The 24,263-nt window shown below is 33.8% G+C and overlaps 3 protein-coding genes across 5 annotated transcripts in view; 1 reads left to right on the top strand and 2 right to left on the bottom strand.

Moving 5' to 3' along the window:
* Nucleotides 1-235: 235 nt before the first annotated feature.
* On the bottom strand, nucleotides 236-1,719 carry LOC130890776 (tubulin polyglutamylase complex subunit 2). 2 transcript variants are annotated; one of them, XM_057795087.1, is made up of 2 exons: nucleotides 1,535-1,719; nucleotides 236-1,122 (listed from the first exon to the last, which is right to left on the bottom strand). In XM_057795087.1, exon 2 carries the CDS (start codon nucleotides 1,110-1,112, stop codon nucleotides 258-260), a length of 855 nt encoding a protein of 284 aa, XP_057651070.1. In that variant the 5' UTR covers nucleotides 1,113-1,122; nucleotides 1,535-1,719; the 3' UTR covers nucleotides 236-257. The 2 variants fall into 2 exon arrangements, with proteins under 2 accessions (XP_057651070.1, XP_057651069.1); XM_057795086.1 differs by lacking the exon at nucleotides 1,535-1,719 and having other exon boundaries at nucleotides 236-1,300.
* Nucleotides 1,720-2,213: 494 nt separating this feature from the next.
* Nucleotides 2,214-24,263, top strand: part of LOC130890829 (sprouty-related, EVH1 domain-containing protein 1) — a 35,866-nt gene continuing 13,816 nt past the window's right edge. Inside the window, exons 1-2 of one of the 2 annotated variants that reach the window (XM_057795185.1) lie at nucleotides 2,214-2,572; nucleotides 15,084-15,306. In XM_057795185.1, coding sequence (XP_057651168.1) covers nucleotides 2,550-2,572; nucleotides 15,084-15,306 — 246 coding nt within the window. In that variant the 5' untranslated portion in view covers nucleotides 2,214-2,549. The remainder of the gene's footprint in view (nucleotides 2,573-15,083; nucleotides 15,307-24,263) is intronic. The other variant, XM_057795186.1, reaches the window with a different exon arrangement.
* LOC130890831 (glutathione S-transferase 1-like) lies at nucleotides 16,427-23,525 on the bottom strand. Its single transcript, XM_057795188.1, has 3 exons — nucleotides 23,120-23,525; nucleotides 21,016-21,199; nucleotides 16,427-16,820 (listed from the first exon to the last, which is right to left on the bottom strand). The coding sequence occupies exons 1-3, from the start codon at nucleotides 23,339-23,341 to the stop codon at nucleotides 16,576-16,578; spliced, it is 651 nt and encodes a 216-aa protein (XP_057651171.1). The 5' UTR covers nucleotides 23,342-23,525; the 3' UTR covers nucleotides 16,427-16,575.

Genomic DNA, 24,263 nt, shown 5'->3' with positions numbered 1-24,263 from the left:
AGTAAACTACAGGGCATTCCAACAAAGAACTAGTATGATCAGAATCACAACTTCTTAAAAGAAAACAATACAAAATAAGAGAAAAAAGATATTGGATATAAAATTTTTTAGCAGTGTGTGAATTTATTTTTCCTGTGTACCTGTACATTTCAAAGCACAAATGAAAGTAGAAGGTAAGTAATGTAAATCAGAGTTTAAAAATATCAGCTTGGCGTGAATGATTAAATCAAAAATCTTTTTTTTTTCTAAAGTTTTTATTATTTTTCGTGTTTTCTGACCAGTTTACTGTTAACTTGCTTTTTTGGCACAGTTTTACTTTTCTTTTCTTTGGTAGATTTTGCCTGTTGCATAGCTTGCATGATAAGTCCGTGATTGCTGTTAGTAGAACTGAGGAAAACGGCAGGATCTATAATGTTTGTTTCTTCTATAACAACTCTGGGAGTTTCCACTAAATTTTTATCTTCTTGTAGTACACCAGGTGCTAGTAGAAGGAAAATTTCTTTCGTCCATTCTGGTAATCCTTTGTTAGATACGATGTACTGCCAACATGGGATACCTAGATGGGCTATGCATCTTCGAAAATATATTGTAAAATCGTCTGCTATGTGATTGAATATCATCGGAGTTGTATATAACCAAATTGTAGGATTTGAGTAGGTGTTGATGTATACTAAAACAACTTTTGCGTTTTCGTCTACAGTACACAGTTCAAAAACTTTACTATCTCTAGATAAAATCAGTTTATATTTATTTGCAACTTTTTCTATTTGAGCTGTATTTTTTGTTTCATACCCGTATATTCTGGCAACGTCGTTTAATTGATTTACTTCTAATTTTCCTTGTCTGGTGCTCTTTTCTTGATTTTCAGCTTCATAAGAAAAATCGTATGTGTAAGAAAAACCATTTGAAGACGAGAAAAAACACTTTAAGTCTTCAGGTAAGGCGATACTATTATTGTGTTCCCAAGTTCTTATATCCATTTGACGAACACCCGGATATCTTTTTAAAGCTAAGTTAGAGACAAATGGAGACTTTTCAAGCACTTTAGAAAGACCGAGGAGTAAATTTTCGTAGAATGAATCTTCGGAAACCTTGTCCACCACGAAGCCCATTTTCCTGAAACTATTTATTTCGTTATTTCTCAATTCAGCCATCACATACTATAAACACGATAGTTTCTCGTGAGAAAACGACTTTTAAATTTTTAGATGAAGTTGTAGGAACATTATGTGTTGCCATTTTTGACATATCTATAAAAAAGTTTCAAATTCAATAACTATTGGTACAAATTCAGCTAAAAAATGACAGTTACCAATAACCTGTTGATATAATTATAAATTTATTGTGATTTGTAACCAACAGTACAATAGGTTGTATTACTGGTTGTCTAATGTAAGGTTATGTAGAAATATTCGATTTAATGGAAAATAAAACAATATTCAGAGACATACACTATTTTCGATTTAAAAAATTGTGTAATATGCAATGTTTATGATCTCTATAGATTGCCAATAGAAAACTAAAATTTACCTACCTTATCCAAAGCTTAAAAATCTTTTTAAAATGTTTGAAAAAAGTAGATTCTGTTTATTTTAAACTCAAGTTTTGTTACATAAGCTATAACTTAGTGTTTGATATGCGAATAACCGAAAAGTGAATGCGGATACTATGTGCTGGCTTACCACGGGACGGTATTTATTATTTCAATACTTTCCTAATAATTGGATGAGAATAAATCAATAAAAATTAAGGCGGGCAAATTTAAAACCTATAACCAACAAGTCGGCGCGTTAGCATGCGCACGCGTGATAATGAATTAGATGACAGCTCATGGTTGCCGAGCCTTCACAAATATGTTGTGTATTGGGTAATAAGGATATAGGTACACAATATTTATAAAAAGAAATTTTCATTCAATACGTCAGTGTGTTTTTATTAGCTCCGTTACTCAGTAAAGTTTGGTATTTAAAATTTCAAATGATTTTGTATTATTTTCAATGCCAAACGAATATTTTATTACTGTTGGGTGGCGGTACACAGAGTTTGAATGAATCTAATATTAATGACAATTTTTAATTTTCTCTCTTGCTTACTCCTTATGAACATAATGTCGAGCTATTATATTTTTTATAATCGGATGTTTGACCCACTTACATATTTTGTGGAGGTGTAGATACGCCACTGAGTGATTGTTATCAATTAAACAATAAACTATTATTTTCAATAATTTTCAAGATATATAACTTCCGGTAGATAGATACGATATTCAGTTAATTGCAATAGCTCTAATACTATAGTGACAAATATTTATTTTCTCTAAAATTATGAGATTCTACCGATTATGCAATATGGGAAGAATTAAATAAATATATTTCATGCTAGAGAATAGGGTATAGTATGGAAATGCGGCAACAGTGCACTAGTGTGAAATTAACAGTATTTTAGTTCAATGGTTGTTCCCGTGTTGATAAGTTGGATTTGATGTTGTGCAAAAATGTGGTGTTTAACAAATTGGACTTCAGGCAGTAGGATAATTCACACGACAAATCATGACCGATCCTCGTGCTGAAGAGTAAGTACATTTTGAATATTCGTATTTCGATACACCCCCGGATTCGGGGTTGTAGTCGGCCATGATATTTCCCCAGTTTAACTTGTAGTGTTTCGTCAGGAAATGTGGTTAATTACTATTTAACAAAGCACAATTAACCAATTAAAGAGAGTATTATGAGCTGTGTTTATTACAATTCCCTTATCTGTCTAGTTTCTGTCATAACTCATAACATCATTCATTGTGAAATTGTAAAATAATCAATGGTTCCATTTTCCATTCATAATCTCACATTATGAATTCACTTTATATTGACTCGCCGGTGTTTGAAACACTTAATTATAAATCGAATGTTTATGAGTTTTCCCAGTTCCTTCGCCCACGCCTATTTTAAGTTACAGTTGCTCCTATTTTTCTGAATGAACGAGAATTTCTGAAGTTGTCCACAGTAAAATGTATACCTGAAAGTGTAGGCTGGGTCAAATAGTTTGTATATCTTTTATTTACGACTTCCCATCTTATTCTATCGCCTGCCGTCTTGCAGTGATTGTGACATCTGTTCGACCGGAAGGTTTTAAATTTTTTCTTTTATTTTCGTTTTACCATTTGAGAGACGAGATGAAATGAAAGATTGACAGTTGATGATATGTCCCTGCTAGCGGTTTCAACTAAGAAAATCACCATGTGTATTACGTTAAGTTTAATATATAGCTGTTCTATTTTCTATTTGTGCATTTCAAATCCAAAATTAACTGTAGATGAAATAATATAGTTTTTTTCTTATATTTTGTCTCTTAACGAATATTTTATGCAAAACTAAGATGGAAATGTAAGACTAAGTGTGGAAAATGAAAAATTGTATTTTGTAGAGAATTCAAAAGTCTAATAATATTTGGGGTGTTCAAGTTACAGTATGGATAATGAAGGGATAGTTTTTTTGACATAAAAACTGTTTCTAGGTTAGGTTAACTATCTGTTAGTCGGTATAAAAAATATTGATTTGCTTGCTTACTTTCTCGTACTTTCTTTTGAATTTATTACTGAGAAACTATTTGTCAAACAGCAGTAAAAACATGAAGCTATCAAACTGTTCAAACTAAACAGGAACAGGAAATGGAGCTGTAACAGTTCCGAGCAGTGAATATAAACAATAAACAGTCCAGAACAAACAATAACAAACTCTAGAAAAACAACAGATACAGTCCAAAAAACCTACATAACACATAAAATCTGCAAAGACAATGCCCAAATCAATTGGGACTATTTATAATAAGAGAATAAAACAAAAATAGTACAGGACAGCCTAAATAAAACAGTTTTGTAGTACAAGCTGCTCAAACCAAATAGGAACGGCTTAAGCAAATACAACAAGAACATTCCAGAAAAAAATATCTTTAGTCTGGGACAACCCAAATGAAGCCAACAAGTCAAAACATAAAACCAATAGAACGAGAAGTCAGGTAAAGAATTTCAAAGGAAATCGCCCAAAATAAAAGGAGAACAGTCTAAACAGACAAAGGGCAGTTCAGAATAATCCAAATAAAGCTGGGAAAGTACAGAACAATCCAAATAAATCTCGGACAGTTCAGAATAGCAGAAATAAATAATCAGGTACATTTCAGAACAATCAAATTAAAGCATTGACAGTCCAAAGCAGCCTAAATTAAGTAGAAACTGTGTAGAAAAGCCCAGTTGAAGCAGAACATAAAAAATTAAACCAAAGGATGGTAATCTAATGAAAATATTCCAAGTTAGAATAAGCTAGAACAACCAAAATAGAGCAGGGTAGGTCCAAAACGACCAAAATGGACAGTCTAAAGCAACACAAATGAAGTAGAACAAATCTAGAATACCTCAATCCAAAAAAAGCCAGGAAAAGACCAAAATAAAAGGGGAACAGACAAATCACGGTTCAGAACAATCCGAATAAAGCTGAGACAGTTCAGAGCAGCCTAAATAAATCGGGAACAGTTCAGAATATCAAAAATAAAATAATATGAAACCAAAAATTGACAATCCAGAACAATGTAAATATTTAGGTAGAGAAAAGATGGTGGGAGTAGACCAGAATAGCAAAAATGAAACGAAAACAGTCTAGAAAGACACTGAAATTATTACCTATGGAATAGAATTTTAGCAATAGGATTCCAAAATAAAGCAGTTCATAACAACCAACTTTTAATAGGGCCTAGAGCTGCCAAGATAAGGTGGGACACCAAAATATTGAAACCCGAATAATAAGCCTCAACGTCTATCTTAAATTGTTTAAATTTATTACCATTATTGTTCTATTATTACTTTTTTATATTCTATATTGATCTCAATCACTTTTTCTATATTTATGACATGAAGTAAACTGTGTTTTCAGTTCTTTTGTAATTTATCTATGGAAGTACTTTATTTGAAAATAGAATTAAATCCGGTTAGCATTGTTGATCAGTTTTTTTAGGTGTAGGTTACGTAATACGGATTTTTAAGGTTTCAGAAACCCCGAATGGAGACCACTGAATTGAAAGTAAATTCTGTTATTTAATTATATTAACATCCATCCAACCTTTCATATAACCTCAAATTAGTAATAGATATTTAGTTTTACTGATTATTATTTATCTATTGAATGAGAATGCTATCATTTAAAATTAATATCAAATCAATATTTAAGTTTTTTTTTCATAATAAGGTTTCTAAATATAGTATAATGTGAAATATTTCGTTACATTCTATATAAAAATAACAGTTATTAGTTTCATCTCTATAGGAAATCTCTGTCCAATGGTGATTAACAGCCAGCCTCGATGGCGTGTAATCTAACCTGTTTTTTTATGTCCACGACGAGATTGTTTCACTTACACACAGGAAATAGTAAATAATATAAAACAGGAAACCGTATCTGATTAAGCCAGCAATTATTGCTTTTTATTTTTTTATACATATCGCCGACTGGAAATCCATAGGTCTTTTTATGAATGCCCGGTTGGCGCGTTCGTTCTTTGTGTATGTGTTTTTTTGTATCGAGTGATCAAACGGATGTATGTTATGAATAACAGGGGCGTATCTATAGAGGTTAAGGTATCTAACTATAACCTAATTAAATATAATTGGCGGATGGTGATTGGTAAGAGATATTTATTTATTGATCGTTTTAATAATACTTTGAAATATATTGTTCTAAACGAGGGGTATGTGTTAAGGTGCGTTCTCACAAGGCGTATTTTGTTGACCGAATAAAAAGATTTTTCTAATTTTGTGTATCGAAATAAAACATCGTTGGACAAAATTTGCCGACCTAGGCTACATCCTACTCACCACGGCATTTTTTATTCTTTCTATTAAAGAATCTCATCGTCTTAAGAGTTAGAGGTGGTTACTACTCTGTAAAGAAGGCTACTAAATGTTTCATCAATTTTAAATTGCTTGGGAATCTCTATATAAAGAATATTAACGAGTGTTTGAGGAAGATGAGGTCGTTAAATAATCTAACAGTTGGGTAATATTCGTAGTTTTATAAAAAAAATCTTAACCTATATTTGAGGAGTGACCGGAATGACAATTTTTTAATACGATACGATTTATTGACTAGTACAAATACATTTTGGTAGTTTCAATAGTAAATCTCAAACGGTTATCAATAAATGAGGTAAAGAAGTAGAAAATTTAAACAAAGTGAAATCGTTCAATTATATTTCTGACGTAACATATATTGCATAAAAACAATTTTGCAATAAAAATTGTTTTGACAGCTTATAGAACCGACTCAGGCTCATATTTATCATGTTTTTATCAGTATGCAAATCTAGAAACTTGTTATACAGTCTGTTATATATTGTTTTTGATGCAGCCTAGAAAATGGTAGAATGAGTCTACTTACACCATTGGTGGTATAACTGTGAATATCAGAATGAGTCTCTTATCTCGTACACCCCTATATATACATGCCAGGCAAGAATAATACACATAGCAATCTTCTGATGAAAAAACCCTTCGAACTCTGCTCAAGTAGTCGTGTTTTTATTTTTGTTGAATGTGAAGTAAAATCCCGAATAGTTCAAATGAGTGTTATTATATATTTTTACACGAAAAACGTTATTTCTACTTTTTAACATATTGCACATAATAGCTGCTTTCCATTTACACCAAAATTCAAATTATTCTTACTTGTGACGTCGTGATTCTGCACAAGCTTGAGTTTTGTAAACTCACGTTGTCATATTTTGTCATCAAAATAAGCAGATAAGTACACAATACTAAATTAATGAAAACAGTCATTGATGTAAATAATCTTATTGGGAATATTAACTCACATTATGTATTCAAAGTCTCAGTTCTTATAACCAAATAATGATGTGAATAAATTAATATTCTCAATAACCACATAAAATTCAACATTATTGGTGATCCAACCGTGCGTTACTTGTAGCGCAAGAAACGACACAACCTAAATAGTATTATTTCTAAAATTATTTATATCAATGACTGTTTGAAATCTTTTAGTATAGTGTACTTACTTGCTTATTTTGATAACAAGATCTGACAACTTGATGTCCTTAACCTCACTTTGATTGCGGGTAAAAATTCAGTTAGGTCTCACTTGTGAGACTGAAAAGGAATGTGTATTGAACTGAATTTTCACGTTATGAGTGAGAATAATCTGAATTTTGATGTAAATGTAAAGCAGCTAATATAACTATCGTGACATTGACATTACATATTGACACTGTTGTGAATACTGTTGCCAACTTAACTCGAATAAACTCCCAACCTAAATACTAGTTGTATTTACTTACCATTGTTAATTATCATATTGTTACTAATAATTAAACTTGAACAGAGTAGAATTATTAAAAAAAACTCGAAACTATTTTACTCAAAATGTTTGTATTAGTTTATGAATAAACTTCAATAATAATAGTTGAAATAAATCGTGAACTTCATTGCAGTGACGTCTGGTTTTAATAAAGGGAAACTGGTATTTACAGGAATCTTACTTATTAGGATGACTGTGCCAGTAGTCGCCAAGTAAAGAGAAAATCTCTGTTTAAACATTTGCTAATTTGTTGTAAATTTAAAGTCTGGAAACAACGTTCTATCTCACTTTTACTTACAAGTAGGTATATTTTTTGACAGATGTCATAATTTAGATTGTACGTATCACTGATAATATAAAACAAAATATATTGTGAAAATTGTCGTGTTTCTTCAGTAGTTGGCCATGAAAATCCTATTATCGACCAAGCGTGTTCCTATAATCGAACATACTTAGTAATTCAGTCTAAAATTTTTGACGTTTATAAAATAATAATTTTTTTATTTATTTAACCAAATCTACAATATTTACAAGATGCAAGTCGGGATGAATCATCGACGTATTTTGGTATCTACACTTTTAAATTTTGATATGATTGTTGTTTAATTTTAGTTGAAAAATATTCAAAAAAAGTAGAATCCTCAACAGTATGAAAAGTGAATCCCGTTGGTTGTAATACTATTTTCAGTTCAACGCGTCTATATATATATTTCATTAATAAACTTTTATAATATGAATCAACCTAACCACCGAACAATATAAACACGATTCAACAAAACGTTCAAGAAAGATGAATCGACGAAGCGTTCGAGGACACTACTTCTCCTAGTTTCCCTTCTACTCGCATCAGAGGCGGACGAATTTGCCAAATTAGGGATTTTTTAAAAATTTGTTTAAAAAAAAAACTTGAGCTATTATATTCGTCCGGTATTTTTCGTAGGAAATCAGAAATAATAAATAAATGTGGCTCACTCGCAACAAAACAACATCAACCAAAATATTCCGTTGTTAAAATAGCCTCCCGTTCGGATCTGCGGGTGGAGCCTGGTCTGGAGGACTTATCAGGCAAAAATATCTTGCCTCGACGAATATTGAATTACATTTCTTTTGAAGAGCGTGATGTCAATCGATCTTTTGTCGATATTAACACCCCCAATGGCTAACAATTGCAAGGAGAGGTTGTAACTACTGACTAGCTTCGACGCTCTTTGACATTGTCTTCAGTTCGGGTCTCAGGCCCAAACAAGAGTTGTCAAACTGCTCTGATGAGACGAAATAACGTCGAAACTAGTCAGTGGTTACAACCTCTCGTTGCAATTGCGAATAATTGGGGATGTTAATGTCCACAAAAATGTCGATTGATATCACGCTCTTCAGAGGAGTTGTAATTCAATATTCGTTGAGGCATCAGCCAGGGAAGTAGTTGTTTTCTCATTTGAAAAACGGCAGAAGACAAATTTCAAATTTCAGACGTGAATAGTTGATACATATTACAGACACACACACACATATATACACACACACACACACACACATATATATATATATATATATATATATATATATATATATATATATATATATATATATATATATATATTATATTTCATCATAGAAAAATAGGTCACTTATCTCTGAATAGAGAAAGATAATGACGTCAGCGATGACATTCCAGGGGAATATCGAAACACGATCCGCCATTGGTTCATATTTTTCGAAGGCGGGGTTGGAGTTCTGAAAATCAACGTGCTTGTTGATAGCGGTGGGGAAACAGTTAAAAGTGGGAGTGATATAAACGTGGTGGAATCGTAAGAGGGGTGGTTAAAAATTGCATTGTTGCAACCGAGTTTAGATTACTGCGATCGTCGTTTAGTGATATAATAAATTGTCGTTTTGAAATTATGATACTAGCATTGATGTTAATTTTAAATTATTTATTGTACCCTAAAGGATGAGTCAATATTTATATTTCCAAGTATGTTAGGATGTAGATCGTTATTTTTAAGACGACTGAACGCGGGTTAGGTTCCGATCAAGCGACCTAGTTCCGTTGCTAGCATGAATGACTGAAATAAAGGGTATCAACCCCCGGTAAAAGCTTGATTTAGGTCACGGTGTATTCAACCCTGTATGGCCCGAACTGTACACGTCATAAGGATTATCTATTTATAGCTTGGAAAATGTGCAAAGGTGGAAACAGTTTCCGGCACATAGTAAAGACATTGACATACGGGGTACGATCGAAAATGCGGCACATCTATTTGTATAGTAGCAGCTGCACCTATTTCAACAAGTTGGTGATGAGAGAACAAACTATTAACGTTTGGTTTTAAACCAAAATTTAAAACTCACTTAATGTTAAAATCTTTCTCTGGGGAGATTCAGATCAGAGTTTCCGAACATCGCGTTCAGTTTTCGGTGTCTTTTAATTATTTTATGATATTCATTTAGTTATATAATAGAAGTTTAATAATTGTTTATGAGATTTTATCAACCTCCTCATACGGATGAAGCGTGGGCCGCTTTCTATGACCGAAAAGTCAGTTACAAACATTCAGGTTATAAAAACAATTGCAAGAATGGTTCAAAGAACATTAACTTCACTGGCTACCTCATCATTTGAAATACTACCTTCAACTTCCACTTCAACACGTCTTTGCCGACCCCTGGTCCTGCTACTGTGGACATACCCTCTTCTAAGCTACTTATGCTTCTGAAAACAGATCAGGACCGGCTATTTGTATGAAATGCCGTACATTACAATTTCTATACATAATTATTGATATACATGTACTGTTGTGAATAATAAGCAAATTTTCTTTTCTGTTGTTTACACCCTAACCTCAAAACAAGCATGACTTGTCATTATTGCCGCTTATTAGCGTCAAGAATCGAATCAAGCGGGAATTTTAAATGCTGGATCTTATGTTTCTAACTGATTTTTGGCCTCGATTTTGTCCTACTTGGTGCGATCAGATTTAAAACTTTACACACTTGTCAAAGACTCACGAAATTTCAATAATTCGATCAAAATATCTGATTACATTGAGTATATTCGACATATTTCTTCTTATATCCTTTACTTGAGAGTATGAAAGATACAGATAGTTGGCAAACTACGTAAGCCCGCAGTACCAGACTTACAAAATCGAGATTCAACTATCAACACATCTGTACATATTAAAAACTAGTTTGAAATAACAAATTGAACTAAAATACAGTTTCAAACACCGAGAAACAAGATTTTAGAGTTAGTTGTACTAAAAAGTAATAAATAAATGATAGTTTTTGAAAAATACGGTTAACCAATACGTAAACGTCTATTAAGGCGGCAACTATTATTGTGTTGTTTCTTTGTTAGGCCGGAAACTTTTCAGATAATGCTGGTACTATAATTAAAATTTTTCTTCTTTCCAATAATCTTATATTCGTTTTCCTCAATTTAAAAATGTTAGATACCGATCGAGAACGTAACTAGATACTTCATGCTCTTTTCCAACAATGAAATTCTAAATATAGCCACGTCTCCGTCCGGGGAAGGGAATATAGGGTCGAGATCGACCTATTTTGAGTATGGGGTTGACGCCCTATAGCTAGGCCATTCATACCTTTAAGTAGGTCACTGGAACTCGTCGGCCCCCTTCGAATAGCTCTCGGTGACGTCAGTAAATGACCCCCTCGATTATTTTCCCCTGAATTTTCGCTGCCACGCACTGTTGACGTCACCGTCGACCCATTTTTCCTTCGAATTTCTTTAATTTTTTAATTGTGTTGAAACACCAAAATTACTCTCGATACATCATCGTGAATAAATGTATAATTGTTTTCGTGAAAACTGTGTTAAATATTTACTTTCTTCTAATTTAGTTTCGCCAGAACTGCTCTTAATTAACTTCATTGCAACAATTACTCGGTAATTGCGTAAAAAAATTTGGGACGACTAAATATACACAATCATCCGAATTGCCACCTCAATTACCTAACGTTCTTCGTTGGCTGATATTACGAGGTAATATATGAATCAACTAACCGTTCCCATGAAGTACAAATCAGATGTTTTCGTTTCATCGACCATTTCGCAACACCCTTTGATTTAAATCAACTGTGGAAAATTTTCCCAAAATCTTCCTATCTGTGACGTCATTACACCATTTGCCGTAATCGTCACATAGTGGGTTGAGGACAAAAGGTGTTGAAGGTTGTCTTTACAGGACCGGCAAAAGCGTTTAGTTATTTGAATCTCAACTACTTATGTAGTTAAAAATCATTTTGTGTAATTATAACCTTTAAAATTCTTCCAAAACGTAGATAGCAATTTGATATTGAAGCAAACTTCCAACGATTGGCCTTGCGATTTATTTATGGTCATCGTTAAGTCCATACATAGTATTTTCCCTTTATGATTGTTGCCTCAATGACGTTATTCAGTCGAGGTTGATCGATGTTACTCAGCATGCTGATAACTGATCCTACGTTTAACCGCGAAGTGATAATCCAAACAATTCCAGTGGATTTAAAAACTCCGTGGGATAGTTGACTACGTCATCTTGGTTCATAACGGTGTCTACTGATTTGAAGGAAACCGACTGCCCCGGAAGAAAATTCTGGATGTTCGTATTGAGATCTTCGACATATCTGTTTTTCGCCGCCAATATTGCTCGTTCTCCCAACCAATTATGGTTATTGAACTGTTGCGCCATATCTGGGAAAACACGCTGAAGAAGCTCCTCTTTTGAGTCTGTTATGTGACTACTGAAAGCTGTGGGTAATGTGATGAATCCGGTCGAGGTGTCTACTTTATTATTTCCAATGTCTAACAACACTTTCATTAGATGAAAAGACCTTTAATTTCATATTCTTCCGTTTTGTATTATATTTACCGCTTGCCTACACTGAACAGAATAATGTATAGTCGAAAAATCCGAAGAAGCGACGGTTCCGGGGGGAAATTTCGTACTTAATCTCTTAAAAACAAAATTCGCAATAAATCTGGAAATAATAAGATCTAAAATCGATCAAATAAGGTCACAACCACACGAAAACTTACACACGGCAACTGATTTTGACAATCCGTTGATTGTTCAATTGAATTGGTAAATCTTCTTTTTTTTACTTTTGACAGTAACCATAAAACAACGTAGATCATAGATCATAAATAGAACGTTTGTATTCGTTCGAACGCACTGAGGTTTATTTGACAGTTTGTTGTCTTCTTTTTTGCTCTTGACAGTGACCATAGAATAAAGTAGATCATAGGACAGGTAAAAAGAAACAGTTTACTTTAGTTCAAGCGTGTTTGACAGTTTGTTGTGGTAATTATTTTAATAAAATGACGTTATTGAATTGACAGAACTTTATTTTTTCTTAAAACATGAAAAGTTAGAACGCACCCGAGCTTATTTGATAGTTTGTTGTGGAAACCCTACTACTCTCGATTTTCCACATACAATAATTTATAGTATATGTTTTAATTTAAAAATATGATTTCATTATTAATTTTATTTAACGTAAAACTGCCATTTTGATCACTATTTTAAATATGTTAAATATCCCATTTTGATTATTAATAAACAATAACCATGTTTCCTTCCAAAAACCTCTGTGTTAACAATCGACAACGCTTTCCCGCGAGTAACAAAATCGTATCAATGAACATTCCGGGATCGATCGGATGCAGGTTTTCCCGGAAAATTCAAAATGAAAATCCAAAATGGGCCGATGAACCTAACACCTAGTTACCTACATTTCATCCACACGTGGACTGCATCGCGGGGTGCGAGAGGGACGCTAGGAGATTTCGGCGGTGGTGGGAATCTCTCGGTATATGACGTCAATGGGGCTCTGCGCCCTCATTCAAGGGGAGTTTTCTCTCTCCGGTTATCGGCAGTTTATGACCGAGTAATTGAAGGAGTTTCATCTAGAAGATACAAGTGCTGTAGGTGTTTGCTTTTAACTTGTGAAGTTTTCTTTACTAGTGTTTCCAACATATTACGAAGGTGGATATTGATACTGATGAAGATATGAAAATACAAGCCAATAATGTGTGAGTTTCTTTCTGGTATTTTTGAACACATATTTTTCTAATCACCGTTTCTTTGGCGATAGCATAGATCAGTGATTGGGGTTTAAACCGGTTTTCTAGGAATCGGCATAAAACTTAAATTCATATGGGGGCTTGACGGGATCTATCTCTCTCATCAATTGACACAAATGCTTATTTGAAGTAAAAAAATTTTGTACAAGTTGTATATTATGATATAAAGATGGTATAATAGCATTGTTGAGAGTAAATCCAATTCTGGATTCTTTGCAAGAAACACTAGAATAAATAGAGATTGAATATTGAAAATGTGTTGAAAAAATATCGAGATTGCAGAAGACTGATCATCAAGAGGCCTAGATTAAGTTAAAAGATATTCAAGATTTAGAAGAACTGGTGAATGACTGAAATTGGGATCGATATCTTCAGAAAACTGCCCATATCGTACTCACAGATCGAATTGTGGAGAAAAATGAAGAGGCAAAAAAGTCAAGACCTTTATAGGTATGACATATCTCTCAAAATTGTAAGCGGAAATACTGCAGCTTCCCGAAAGGAGTGGCAAATATTGGTAGGTCTAATGACAGGACACCATCAGGGCCGCTGACCAGGACTGCCCATTTCTGGGAGCAACCGTCAAGCTCTTATTAACACGAGGATGATAGGTATTTGACCAAGTAGAAGAAACTTGCTTCAAAACTAGCGAAGTCTGGAAGATTCTACAATTTTAATGAGCTCCCATGGGTTAGAGCGACGAAGTGGACTAATTCGAGAAGTATTCTTGCGCCAGACAGCACCATTTAAAAATAATTCCATCCTAAGCACTGTAGAAGAATATTTTTATTATTATACTGTTGAACGATGTTTTAGTACCCTTCGAAAGGTAAAGACCCGACTTAGAAGTACAATGGGAGAGGACAGATTGACTGGATTGTATTTGATTCATCGGAAAATCAACACTGGATTGAAACGAGAGTTTTGAACAAGCAATTTTCCAATTCCAAGACATGTAGTAACTAAAAATTTCAAGCAATTAATTACTAAAGTAAGTAAAGTAAATTTTACAACCTGAACGATCATGGCTTGTTCCCTCCCAGTTTTGATCCTGGTTACGGCCTTGTACCTGGGAGTGACAGTAAAAACTAGAGGTGACGAATTTAAAACAGTTAAGAGATCTAGGGTAGCGAAACTAAGAATTTATAGGACAGTTATACTGGCAATGGTACTATATGGTACAGTGAATGCTGGATAGTGGATAAGAAGGAGAAAAACAGGCCGAATGCATGGGAGAGATATGTGTTTTGGAGGGATATGACTGCGGTAAGATGAATAGAAAAGAACGAATCAAAGGTTATATGGTTACGCAGAGAGGGTATGGAGCAAGAATGAAGGAAAATAAGTGAGGTGAAGAAGAAGGGGGTTCACGTGGTGAGTAGCCAGATGCAGAAGACTGTAAGGAATTGAAGAAAATCAAACTTCAAACCTATAAAGCAAAATTTTTTTTATCAAGACTGAAAGTAGTCGAAGCGTCCAAATTCTTTAAAATACATTTTAAATGCGATCATGTCAAAATTTTCTTGGATAATTTTCTCAAAATCATGTTTGATCTCATTCTCAACGCTGTCCACTGTCGAATATTGTTTTAATGTTCGTATAATATATTAATTTGAATACATTTTCGTTTCCAGTGGCAATTATTTGGTGCGCGTGCGTGCGCAGGTGATGTCAAGGGATGACAGCTCGGGTGGATGGGTACCGTTGGGTGGCGGAGGACTCAGCAACGTTTCCGTACGAAAGAGGCCGCGCCCGACGCCATCTAGTGGCGGCGGAGGACAATTGTCCAACGACGCCCAACCTACCAAACCCAAGCACGACTATCTCATTTATGGAAAAAGGATAAGCGATAATTCGGTAAGGATCTTTATTTTAATAAAACTTTCTTTATATTGGTATTTTTTCAATACATTTAGCCGCCATACGAAGTGTGACTATTAAGAAACGAGACTAGCGCTGCTACAGAATAAGTACGCATGCGCCAAAGGTTAGAGAATGTCAGATATTTAGCCTGAAGCCTAATCTTTGGAATGCGATGTTAATCGTGTCTGTAGACAAACCAGTGTAGCTGCGGCCTTCGTTTGTATAAGTGACATTTTTTTCTTTGTCTTTGCTAACAATGATCGACGTAAAAATAGACCAATTGTAGTGAAATTTCGAAAGGAATATATAATTTATTGGAAAAAGTGCGCGAGAATGATTGATTGTTTGTCGCGCCCTCGTTTTTTTGAGTGGTATAAGCGTTGGCTTGTAAGATGTTGAAGATGATTCACGTTCGGGTCGTCCTCACACGTCAAAAACGAACGAAAATATTGAAAAAGTCTGTAATCTTGTTCCATCTGACCGTCGACAAGTATGCGTGCGAAAAAATATTTGTATTGACACTTTGAAAGCGATTTGGAATGACGCAAACTTATTAGAAAAGGTAATAACAGGTGACGAATCTCGGCATGATCCTAAAAAGAAGCGCCATTCATGTACTGGAAGAGTCCAATTCCCTAAGAACCGGAAAAACGAAAAGGAGCAAATCGAAGTTCAAAACAATGATAATCATGGAATTATATACCTTCACTGGGTTCCTGAAGTTGTTAAACATCATTATTAACTACAAGTTCTTACTGAACTTTGTATAAATAAGAAAAAACGAACGGAATTGTGGAAGGCTTCTTCAACAAGACAATGCGCCAGCTAATTCCGCAGTATCCGGCAGATTTCCAGCAAAATGTTAGACCGACCACCCTATTCGCCGGATCTTGCACCATGCGACTTCTATCTCTTTCTTAAGGCCAAATCTGCACGGAAAGGAACAAAATTTGAGTCTGTTGACGTTGGGAAAGAAAAAGCGGGGCGTGTCTTGAAGGAATTGCCAGAAAAAAACTTGCTGCACTATTTCAATAAATGGGAGATTTTCTTGGAGCGATGCAGGGATTAAAGAAGGGTATATATTGAAGGCGATAATAAATAAATATACACAATATCAAAATAAAACGTTTTATATCACCAGTGCCACATGTCGTAATCACCAATATATTATTAACTTTTAGGAAATAATAAAGGTTATGTTATATTATAAATAATAAAATAATACAAAATTAATATCAAAAAACAAAGTACAAAAAAATGAATTCAAGCGAGACGACTTTTCATCATATTAGAGTAAATTTCCAATCCCTCACCGTTGGCTTCTTTATAATAAGGTAATTGTTCCATTTTCGTTATCCATTCGGAAATTTTGTGATAACGATTTGCTGCTATCGGTACTAGAACGTTTGCCGAAGTTACCGTAGCCACCAGACTGAAATCTGCTATTGTCATCTTATCACCTGCAGCATATTCCGAAGTTTCCAAAATTGTTTCCAAGAAATTGTAACCTAAAACAAATAATGAAGGAAATAGGGTGAATGAAACAGAGACCAGGTCGTCATCAGTCCTCAATAAAGCCCCGTTCCCACGTGGCACGCGCGCGTGGCTCACGCATTCGTTGAAGACGATCCGTGTGAACGATGTGCGCTCCATACCAAACGTGTTTGATTTTCAGGTGAATACGACAGTTGCTAGACAAGATGTCTGAGCCATCAATTAACTATTATAATTGGTACACGAAACAAATATTCCAAACTTTTGAAAATGTCTCCAGTAGCTAAGTAGCGTAGCGTAACGTGCAGTTTTATTTTAGAGATCAAAGCTTGTTGGTGTCTGATTTTAAAATGTGTTTCGATACACGTTCCAGGAGATAATCAAACTGTTATTCAGACATTCGTATTAGGTTTTTAAAATCTTCATGGTGATTAATCCTTAGTTCATGGTCAACGAAATGTTGAGCCCGTGAATTTCTTTTCAGTATCCACTTCCTCATCCAATAACGACTTTTCTTCAGTTTCCTTATCTGGCCACGTAACTGTCTCAATCTTTCACTTAAAAGTGTGCGACTTTGTGTGAAAGGTCCACGACACTCAGCTGGTTCGCTGCCCATCCCCACGACAGTGAGTACAGAAGAGTGGTACGAAATTTTTCGAAAATTTTCAATAACTGACCAATCGTTCGTACAAATCTTCATGCACGCGTCAGTGACAAATCACAACAAGCTATATACAAGTTTCAACTTGCTGCTTCGATCCATTTTATTACAGTAGAGCTCGAACGACCACTCAGTTGAGTTATTTCGCTGCTTACGGTGGTTTGTGTCCATCATTTTCAATAATTTAGAGTTTCGAAATAATACATTATCCTAATATTTGCCTTGCGATGATTGTAACGCTGTTTACATAGGACAGACATCTCAGTATTTAGAAAACAGATTAAAAGGTCATCGATAATTACAATAATTTGATATGTAATAAAATTCATGTTGAGGGTAATCTATTGATTAATATAAATAAGAAACTTGTCATATTTAGATAAATACCGAAATAAGAAAGTTTAGGTAGGTCAGATCAGAAAATATTCAGAACTAATCACGCGCATTGGAAACGTTCAGAAGATATTGAGAATTTTTTCTAAATGTGTTTGCAAACAAAAGTTTCAAATTAGTTAACACATCAATCAAAAAGTCGTGTGACTTAGAAAAACACATATTTTTTGTCAAAAATCGATTTCATTCATCAATGTAATCTCCTTCAAGAGCAGTACAATCATTCCAACGATTCTCTAACTTCTCGGCATAGTGCTTGTCGAAGGATTTGTCTTTTTCCTCAAAATAGGGTTCAGTTTTAGGAATTGAGTTGAATTTCTTACCAGCGAGCGTTTTTTTTTTGAGATCAGAGAATAGCCAATAGTCACTGGAGGCCAGATCTGGACTATGCGGTGAATGAGGAAGCAATTCGGAGTGTAATTCGTTCAATTTAACCATCGTAACCATCTTCTTGTAAATCGGTTAATTGTCTCTGTGAAACAGTGTTTTTTTCTTCGACATATGAGGCTGTTTTTCCTTTATTTTCGCATTCAAACGATCCAAAAACTCTATAAAATATTAGCTATTGATTTTCTCTCCATTTGGAGATAATCGATGAACAATATTCCAAGCGCACCCCAAAATACTGAAGCCATAACCTTTCCAGCCGACTATTGTGTGCCTTTGTACATTTCGAACGTGGTTCACCGGCTGCAGTCCACTCATATGATTATCGTTTTGATTCCAGAGTGAAGAGATGTATCCATGTTTCATCCATTGTCACATATCGACCCCAATAATCTAATTTATTACGTGTAAACATGACCAAAAAACGTTAGATCAACACATGATTTTTTTTGAATCCATTGTTTTGAAAATAACAAAAAGTAGCATCACTTTTTTCTGACTAATTGAAATGTCATGATATTTTACACATTGTCTTTTGACAGTTGGTACTTCATAAACGTCAAATGGATTTGACAATGGCAGCGCCATCTGTGTGTCAGTCACACGACTTATTGAATGATGTTATATTTTAACAATGGAACGCCGCTGAATACGGCAGAATCCTTTGTTATTCCTATTTTTTACTATATTTTTAGTTCTTTCAATTAAGAATAGAACTACTATACAAACCTCTACGTTCTGGGGGACATATCGAATACAACGATCGCGCGTTGAGTATTATTTTGTAATATTAAACTTATGTAATAAATACATTTATATAATTATTTCAAAATCTGCTTGTTGATACTGAAAATCAAGTTTGTGTACAACTTCTAGGTATCACTTGAAATAATTGATTGTATAGATGAAGTGTTTTCATCACACTTTATCAAATACCAATATCGACAGAAGATAGGTAATAATTTAGTTATACGAGGTACGGCTATTGAATAATTAAATATATGATTACTTTTTCCATATTTATGAGACTCAATACCTTCACTAAGTTTCTAAAGGGCAGCATTACTATCCATCTCTCCAACCAAGCTCTGCATCCCTCCATTCGCTGGATCATATACCGTGAAGTTTCTGTTTCCAAAGGTGAAATCCACTTTTCGATTAGTTTGAAATTGGAAAATAAAAGCGATACACATCATGGAGAGTTTGTTTTAGATCTAAAGATAACTAACTACCCGAAGAAAGACAAATCGTGGTTTATCCACCATCTGAATCGTTTCTTTCTGACCAAACTCAGCATCCCTCCATTCGCTGGATCTTATACCTCGAAGTTTCTGTTTCCAAAGGTGAAATCCACTTTTCGAATAGTTTGAAATTGGAAAATAAAAGCGATACCATCATGGAGAGTTTGTATTAGATCTAAAGATAACTAACCACCCGAAGAAAGACAAATCGTGGTTTATCCACCATCTGAATCGTTTCTTTCTGACCAAACTCAGCATCCCTCCATTCGCTGGATCATATACCGTGAAGTTTCTGTTTCCAAAGGTGAAATCCACTTTTCGATTAGTTTGAAATTGGAAAATAAAAGCGATACACATCATGGAGAGTTTGTTTTAGATCTAAAGATAACTAACTACCCGAAGAAAGACAAATCGTGGTTTATCCACCATCTGAATCGTTTCTTTCTGACCAAACTCAGCATCACTCTATTCGCTGGATCTTATACCGTAAAGTTTCGGTTTCCAAAGGTGAAATCCACTTTTCGAATAGTTTGAAATTGGAAAATAAAAGCGATACCATCATGGAGAGTTTGTATTAGATCTAAAGATAACTAACCACCCGAAGAAAGACAAATCGTGGTTTATCCACCATCTGAATCGTTTCTGTCTGACCAAACTCAGCATCCCTCCATTCGCTGGATCTTATACCTCGAAGTTTCGGTTTCCAAAGGTGAAATCCACTTTTGAATAGTTTGAAATTGGAAAATAAAAGCGATACACATCATGGAGAGTTTGTTTTAGATCTAAAGATAACTAACTACCCGAAGAAAGACAAATCGTGGTTTATCCACCATCTGAATCGTTTCTTTCTGACCAAACTCAGCATCCCTCCATTCGCTGGATCATATACCGTAAAGTTTCGGTTTCCAAAGGTGAAATCCACTTTTCGAATAGTTTGAAATTGGAAAATAAAAGCGATACCATCATGGAGAGTTTGTATTAGATCTAAAGATAACTAACCACCCGAAGAAAGACAAATCGTGGTTTATCCACCATCTGAATCGTTTCTTTCTGACCAAACTCGGCATAACTCCATTCGCTGGATCTTATACCGTAAAGTTTCGGTTTCCAAAGGTGAAATCCACTTTTCGAATAGTTTGAAATTGAGAAATAAAAGCGATACACATCATGGAGAGATTGTTTTAGATCTAAAGATAAGTAACTACCCAAAGAAAGACAAATCGTGGTTTATCCACCATCTGAATCGTTTCTGTCTGACCAAACTCAGCATCACTCCATTCGCTGGATCTTATACCGTAAAGTTTCGGTTTCCAAAGGTGAAATCCACTTTTCGATTAGTTTGAAATTGGAAAATAAAAGCGGCACTCGTCGTCAAGTAGTTTTTTTCTACGTCTACTGATAAAAATGTTGAATCATTTTTTTAATATTTAATAGTCATCATAGATTGTTGTAGACACAATAAAAAGGAAAGAAATAAATTGTAACCCTGACAAAAAATAAAGTGACAACACAAACATTGGTACTAACCTTCAATTACTTTGGCGGCTTTTTCTTTGTTGACCGTTTTGGCGCCTTCTTTCAATATAGAACGAACTATGTCAGCGTTTCTGGGGAAAATTATTCCCGCTTCCAGGAACAATCTTTGATGTACTATTGCTCTTTTAGCCGCATCCCTAGGATATAAATCTGTGTTTTGTTGGTATTTTTCGATCTATAAATAAATAAAACATCGAATAACTTATGTATAGAAAGTGCGCTTGGGCTAAACACCAACAATTGCTGTCGTCTTGAAACCTTGTGCTATAAACGTAGTAAACAAATCGGTATAGCTGTATCCGGCATTCGCATCAGAATATAGCATTTAATCGTTTTAAAAATTTTAAAAACCGTATCTGAAATTTGAAATTCGTTGATGGAAGATTACGATCGTTAATATTTTCACGTGCCCGTTTCGTTAAGTTGACCGAAAAGACGTTCTAGATGATTCTAGCCTCTTCTACTTCGCCTTGTTTTTCAAAAGTTTTCTAGCATCTCATTGTCGTGCGTTTTACATCATTTACCTAAAGTGGAAGATATATATTGAAAGGAATAAGGTTTCAGCCCGTTGAAACTGTTTTAAACATGGAGCTTTCTAGAGAGAATGAAATAAGAATTTATAAATTCAAAATAGTATATCAAAGTGTCAATGGAAATTGGAAATTTGTTCTAAGGAAATCCAAGAGGCTGTTCTTTGATTCTAAATTGCCTAAAGTATCCGTAGATTCTCCAAATTAACTTACATCTGCCCTGTATAAAACAGTATTTTATTGACGAAATTAATAATTGAACAATACATACTTAGATTATGATGTCTATTGATAATTGAGGACATGCAGTATACTATTCAAATCTCGTTGAAAACTTAGCCATTTTTATAATAAAACATTGACACTACGATTTTTGAAAAATGTTGTTCGTATCCAGAGAAACAAGCTATTTTTCAAGCATTTATAAAAATAAAGAAACGTAAAAGAAAATATACAAAATTTTATCAATTCTAATATTATATCAGATTTTCTTTAAAATTATACAAATGAATACAAAAATTGAACATTAATCAAAATTTTTATAAAAATTGATATGGGATAAGCTGTATATCGAAATAATGAAATATTGATATTAATTTCAACAATTCTTATAAAAAAAACGAAATTTTTTACAATTAGTTTTTTTTTTTCAAAAATGTGCCGAAATGTATTAGATCAAAAGACAAGCTGTATATTATATAAAATAAAAATAAATAAAAGTGAAAAAAACTATTAAAAGTTTTGTAAAATTTAATAATATATTAGATTTTTATTAAAATTATACAAATTGTTTATTAGAAGACATACTGTATATTCTAATCGACATGAGACAAACTGTATATTGACAAAGTGAAATATCGATATCAATTTCACCAATTTATATAAAAAAAAACAATTCGAATGATAAAATTTCAATTTTTTTAAAACTTAGTAATTTTTTTCAAAAATAGTGCTGACATTTTTTCAATGTGCTGATACGTATTTGATCAAAGGACAAGCTGTATATTATATATCATAAAAATAGATAAAAGTGAAAAAAACTATTAAAAGTTTTGTAAAATTTAATAATATATTAGATTTTTATTAAAATTATACAAATTGTTTATTAGAAGACATACTGTATATTAGAAGGTTTTCTAATCGACATGAGACAAACTGTATATTGACAAAGTGAAATATCGATATCAATTTCACCAATTTATATAAAAAAAAACAATTCGAATGATAAAATTTCAATTTTTTTAAAACTTAGTAATTTTTTTCAAAAATAGTGCTGACATTTATTCAATGTGCAGATACGTATTTGATCAAAGGACAAGCTGTATATATCCGATCTAATGATATATAAGATTTTTATTAAAATTATACGAATTGTTTGTTTTGTTTTCAAATGAATAAAATACTTAATTATACATCAATCAAAATTCTCACGAAAATCGTCATAAGACAAGCTGTATAATGAAATAATAAAATATCGATATCAATTTCAACAATTTACGTAAAAAAAAAAACAAAACATGTTATTTACAGTATAAAATTTTTTGCATATTAAATATTGTACATACCAAATAAATATTTATAGCGTGACTGTCGTATATGACACATTCATCGTCTTTTAAAGTAGGAACCGTGTGCATGGGATTCATCTTTAAATAATCTGGTCTCAAGTGTTCCCCAATGGACATATTCACGGGAATGATTTCCACATCTATTCCCAAAGCCTTGATAGTCATGAGAGTAGATCTTACGGCGGGACTTACATTTGAGGCAAATAATTTAGGAACCATTTTGTTGTTTTTGTTTTTTTTTTTTTTTTTTTTTTAATTTATAAATTAATATACGACCAATTTTTTAACTAAAAACAAAATCGAATTGTTCACGACGAGACCACTGAAACGACTGAAAGTTTCAAAATGCTATCAACCGGTTTTCGTAGATAAGATATAGAGATTGTTAGTAAATGTGTTTTCGTTCTACCAGCATGGGCGAAACAAGTTTTTGGTAATTGCTTTCTAGGTGATTCGTTTCAGGTGACGTTGCCAGATTTCTAAATCAAAACGTATCTGATGATTATTCACTTGTATTATTAGACAGAATATTTTAACTCGATTTTCCACCATGTGGCAATGGCGGATTAATTTGAAATTTTTTTTGCCTATTGAGGAACGATGACGATACAATAATTTCATAAATTCGTACAATTATACTTTCCAGGCTCACCAGGGTAGCATCAAACGAAATTTTCAAAACGTCAATTTGACTAATTACTGCTTCTATTCGTGCCATTTCTTGTGTCATTAGTTGATTGCATCGAAAATGAATTAAAATGTCAAAATCGGTTTCTTAGTAACGTCAAATATTTGTAGGCCCCATTGCGGGTACAGTTTTAAGACTTTTGGAGCCAACTAGTTGTTGGAAGGGCGCAGAACCAGGGATTCTTGGCCTCTTAACAGGCTTCACTTGGACTTCCGGGCTGGAAGCTCTGGGTAGAGGAGGATTGGAAGTAGAGGTAACCTTAGGATCCGAGGCTATTAAGCTCTGACCCGTCTCGACAGACTTGGCCTTTTTTTCTCCACACCATTGATGTTGCGGCATTTGAACCTTTGGAGGCAGAAGATGAGGATTTGTCATGGTCCGTGGGCTTGGAATTTCACCAGGTTTCCAGTAGGTATTATTCGACACCTGATGTAGGAAACATTGACTACTACG

Source organism: Diorhabda carinulata, chromosome 2 (assembly GCF_026250575.1).
Source record: "Diorhabda carinulata isolate Delta chromosome 2, icDioCari1.1, whole genome shotgun sequence".
NCBI classification, from domain to species: Eukaryota; Metazoa; Arthropoda; class Insecta; order Coleoptera; family Chrysomelidae; genus Diorhabda; species Diorhabda carinulata.
This window is presented reverse-complemented; position numbering and strand designations above follow the sequence as displayed.

Coding starts and splice junctions, on each gene's coding strand:
- LOC130890776 (XM_057795086.1), bottom strand. CDS start 1,154: ATGGCTGAATTGAGAAATAACGAAATAAATAGTTTCAGGAAAATGGGC.
- LOC130890831 (XM_057795188.1), bottom strand. CDS start 23,341: ATGGTTCCTAAATTATTTGCCTCAAATGTAAGTCCCGCCGTAAGATCT. Junction 21,200..23,119: donor ACGCTATAAATATTTATTTG/GTATGTACAATA, acceptor ATTTATTTATAG/ATCGAAAAATACCAACAAAA. Junction 16,821..21,015: donor AGCCGCCAAAGTAATTGAAG/GTTAGTACCAAT, acceptor TATTTGTTTTAG/GTTACAATTTCTTGGAAACA.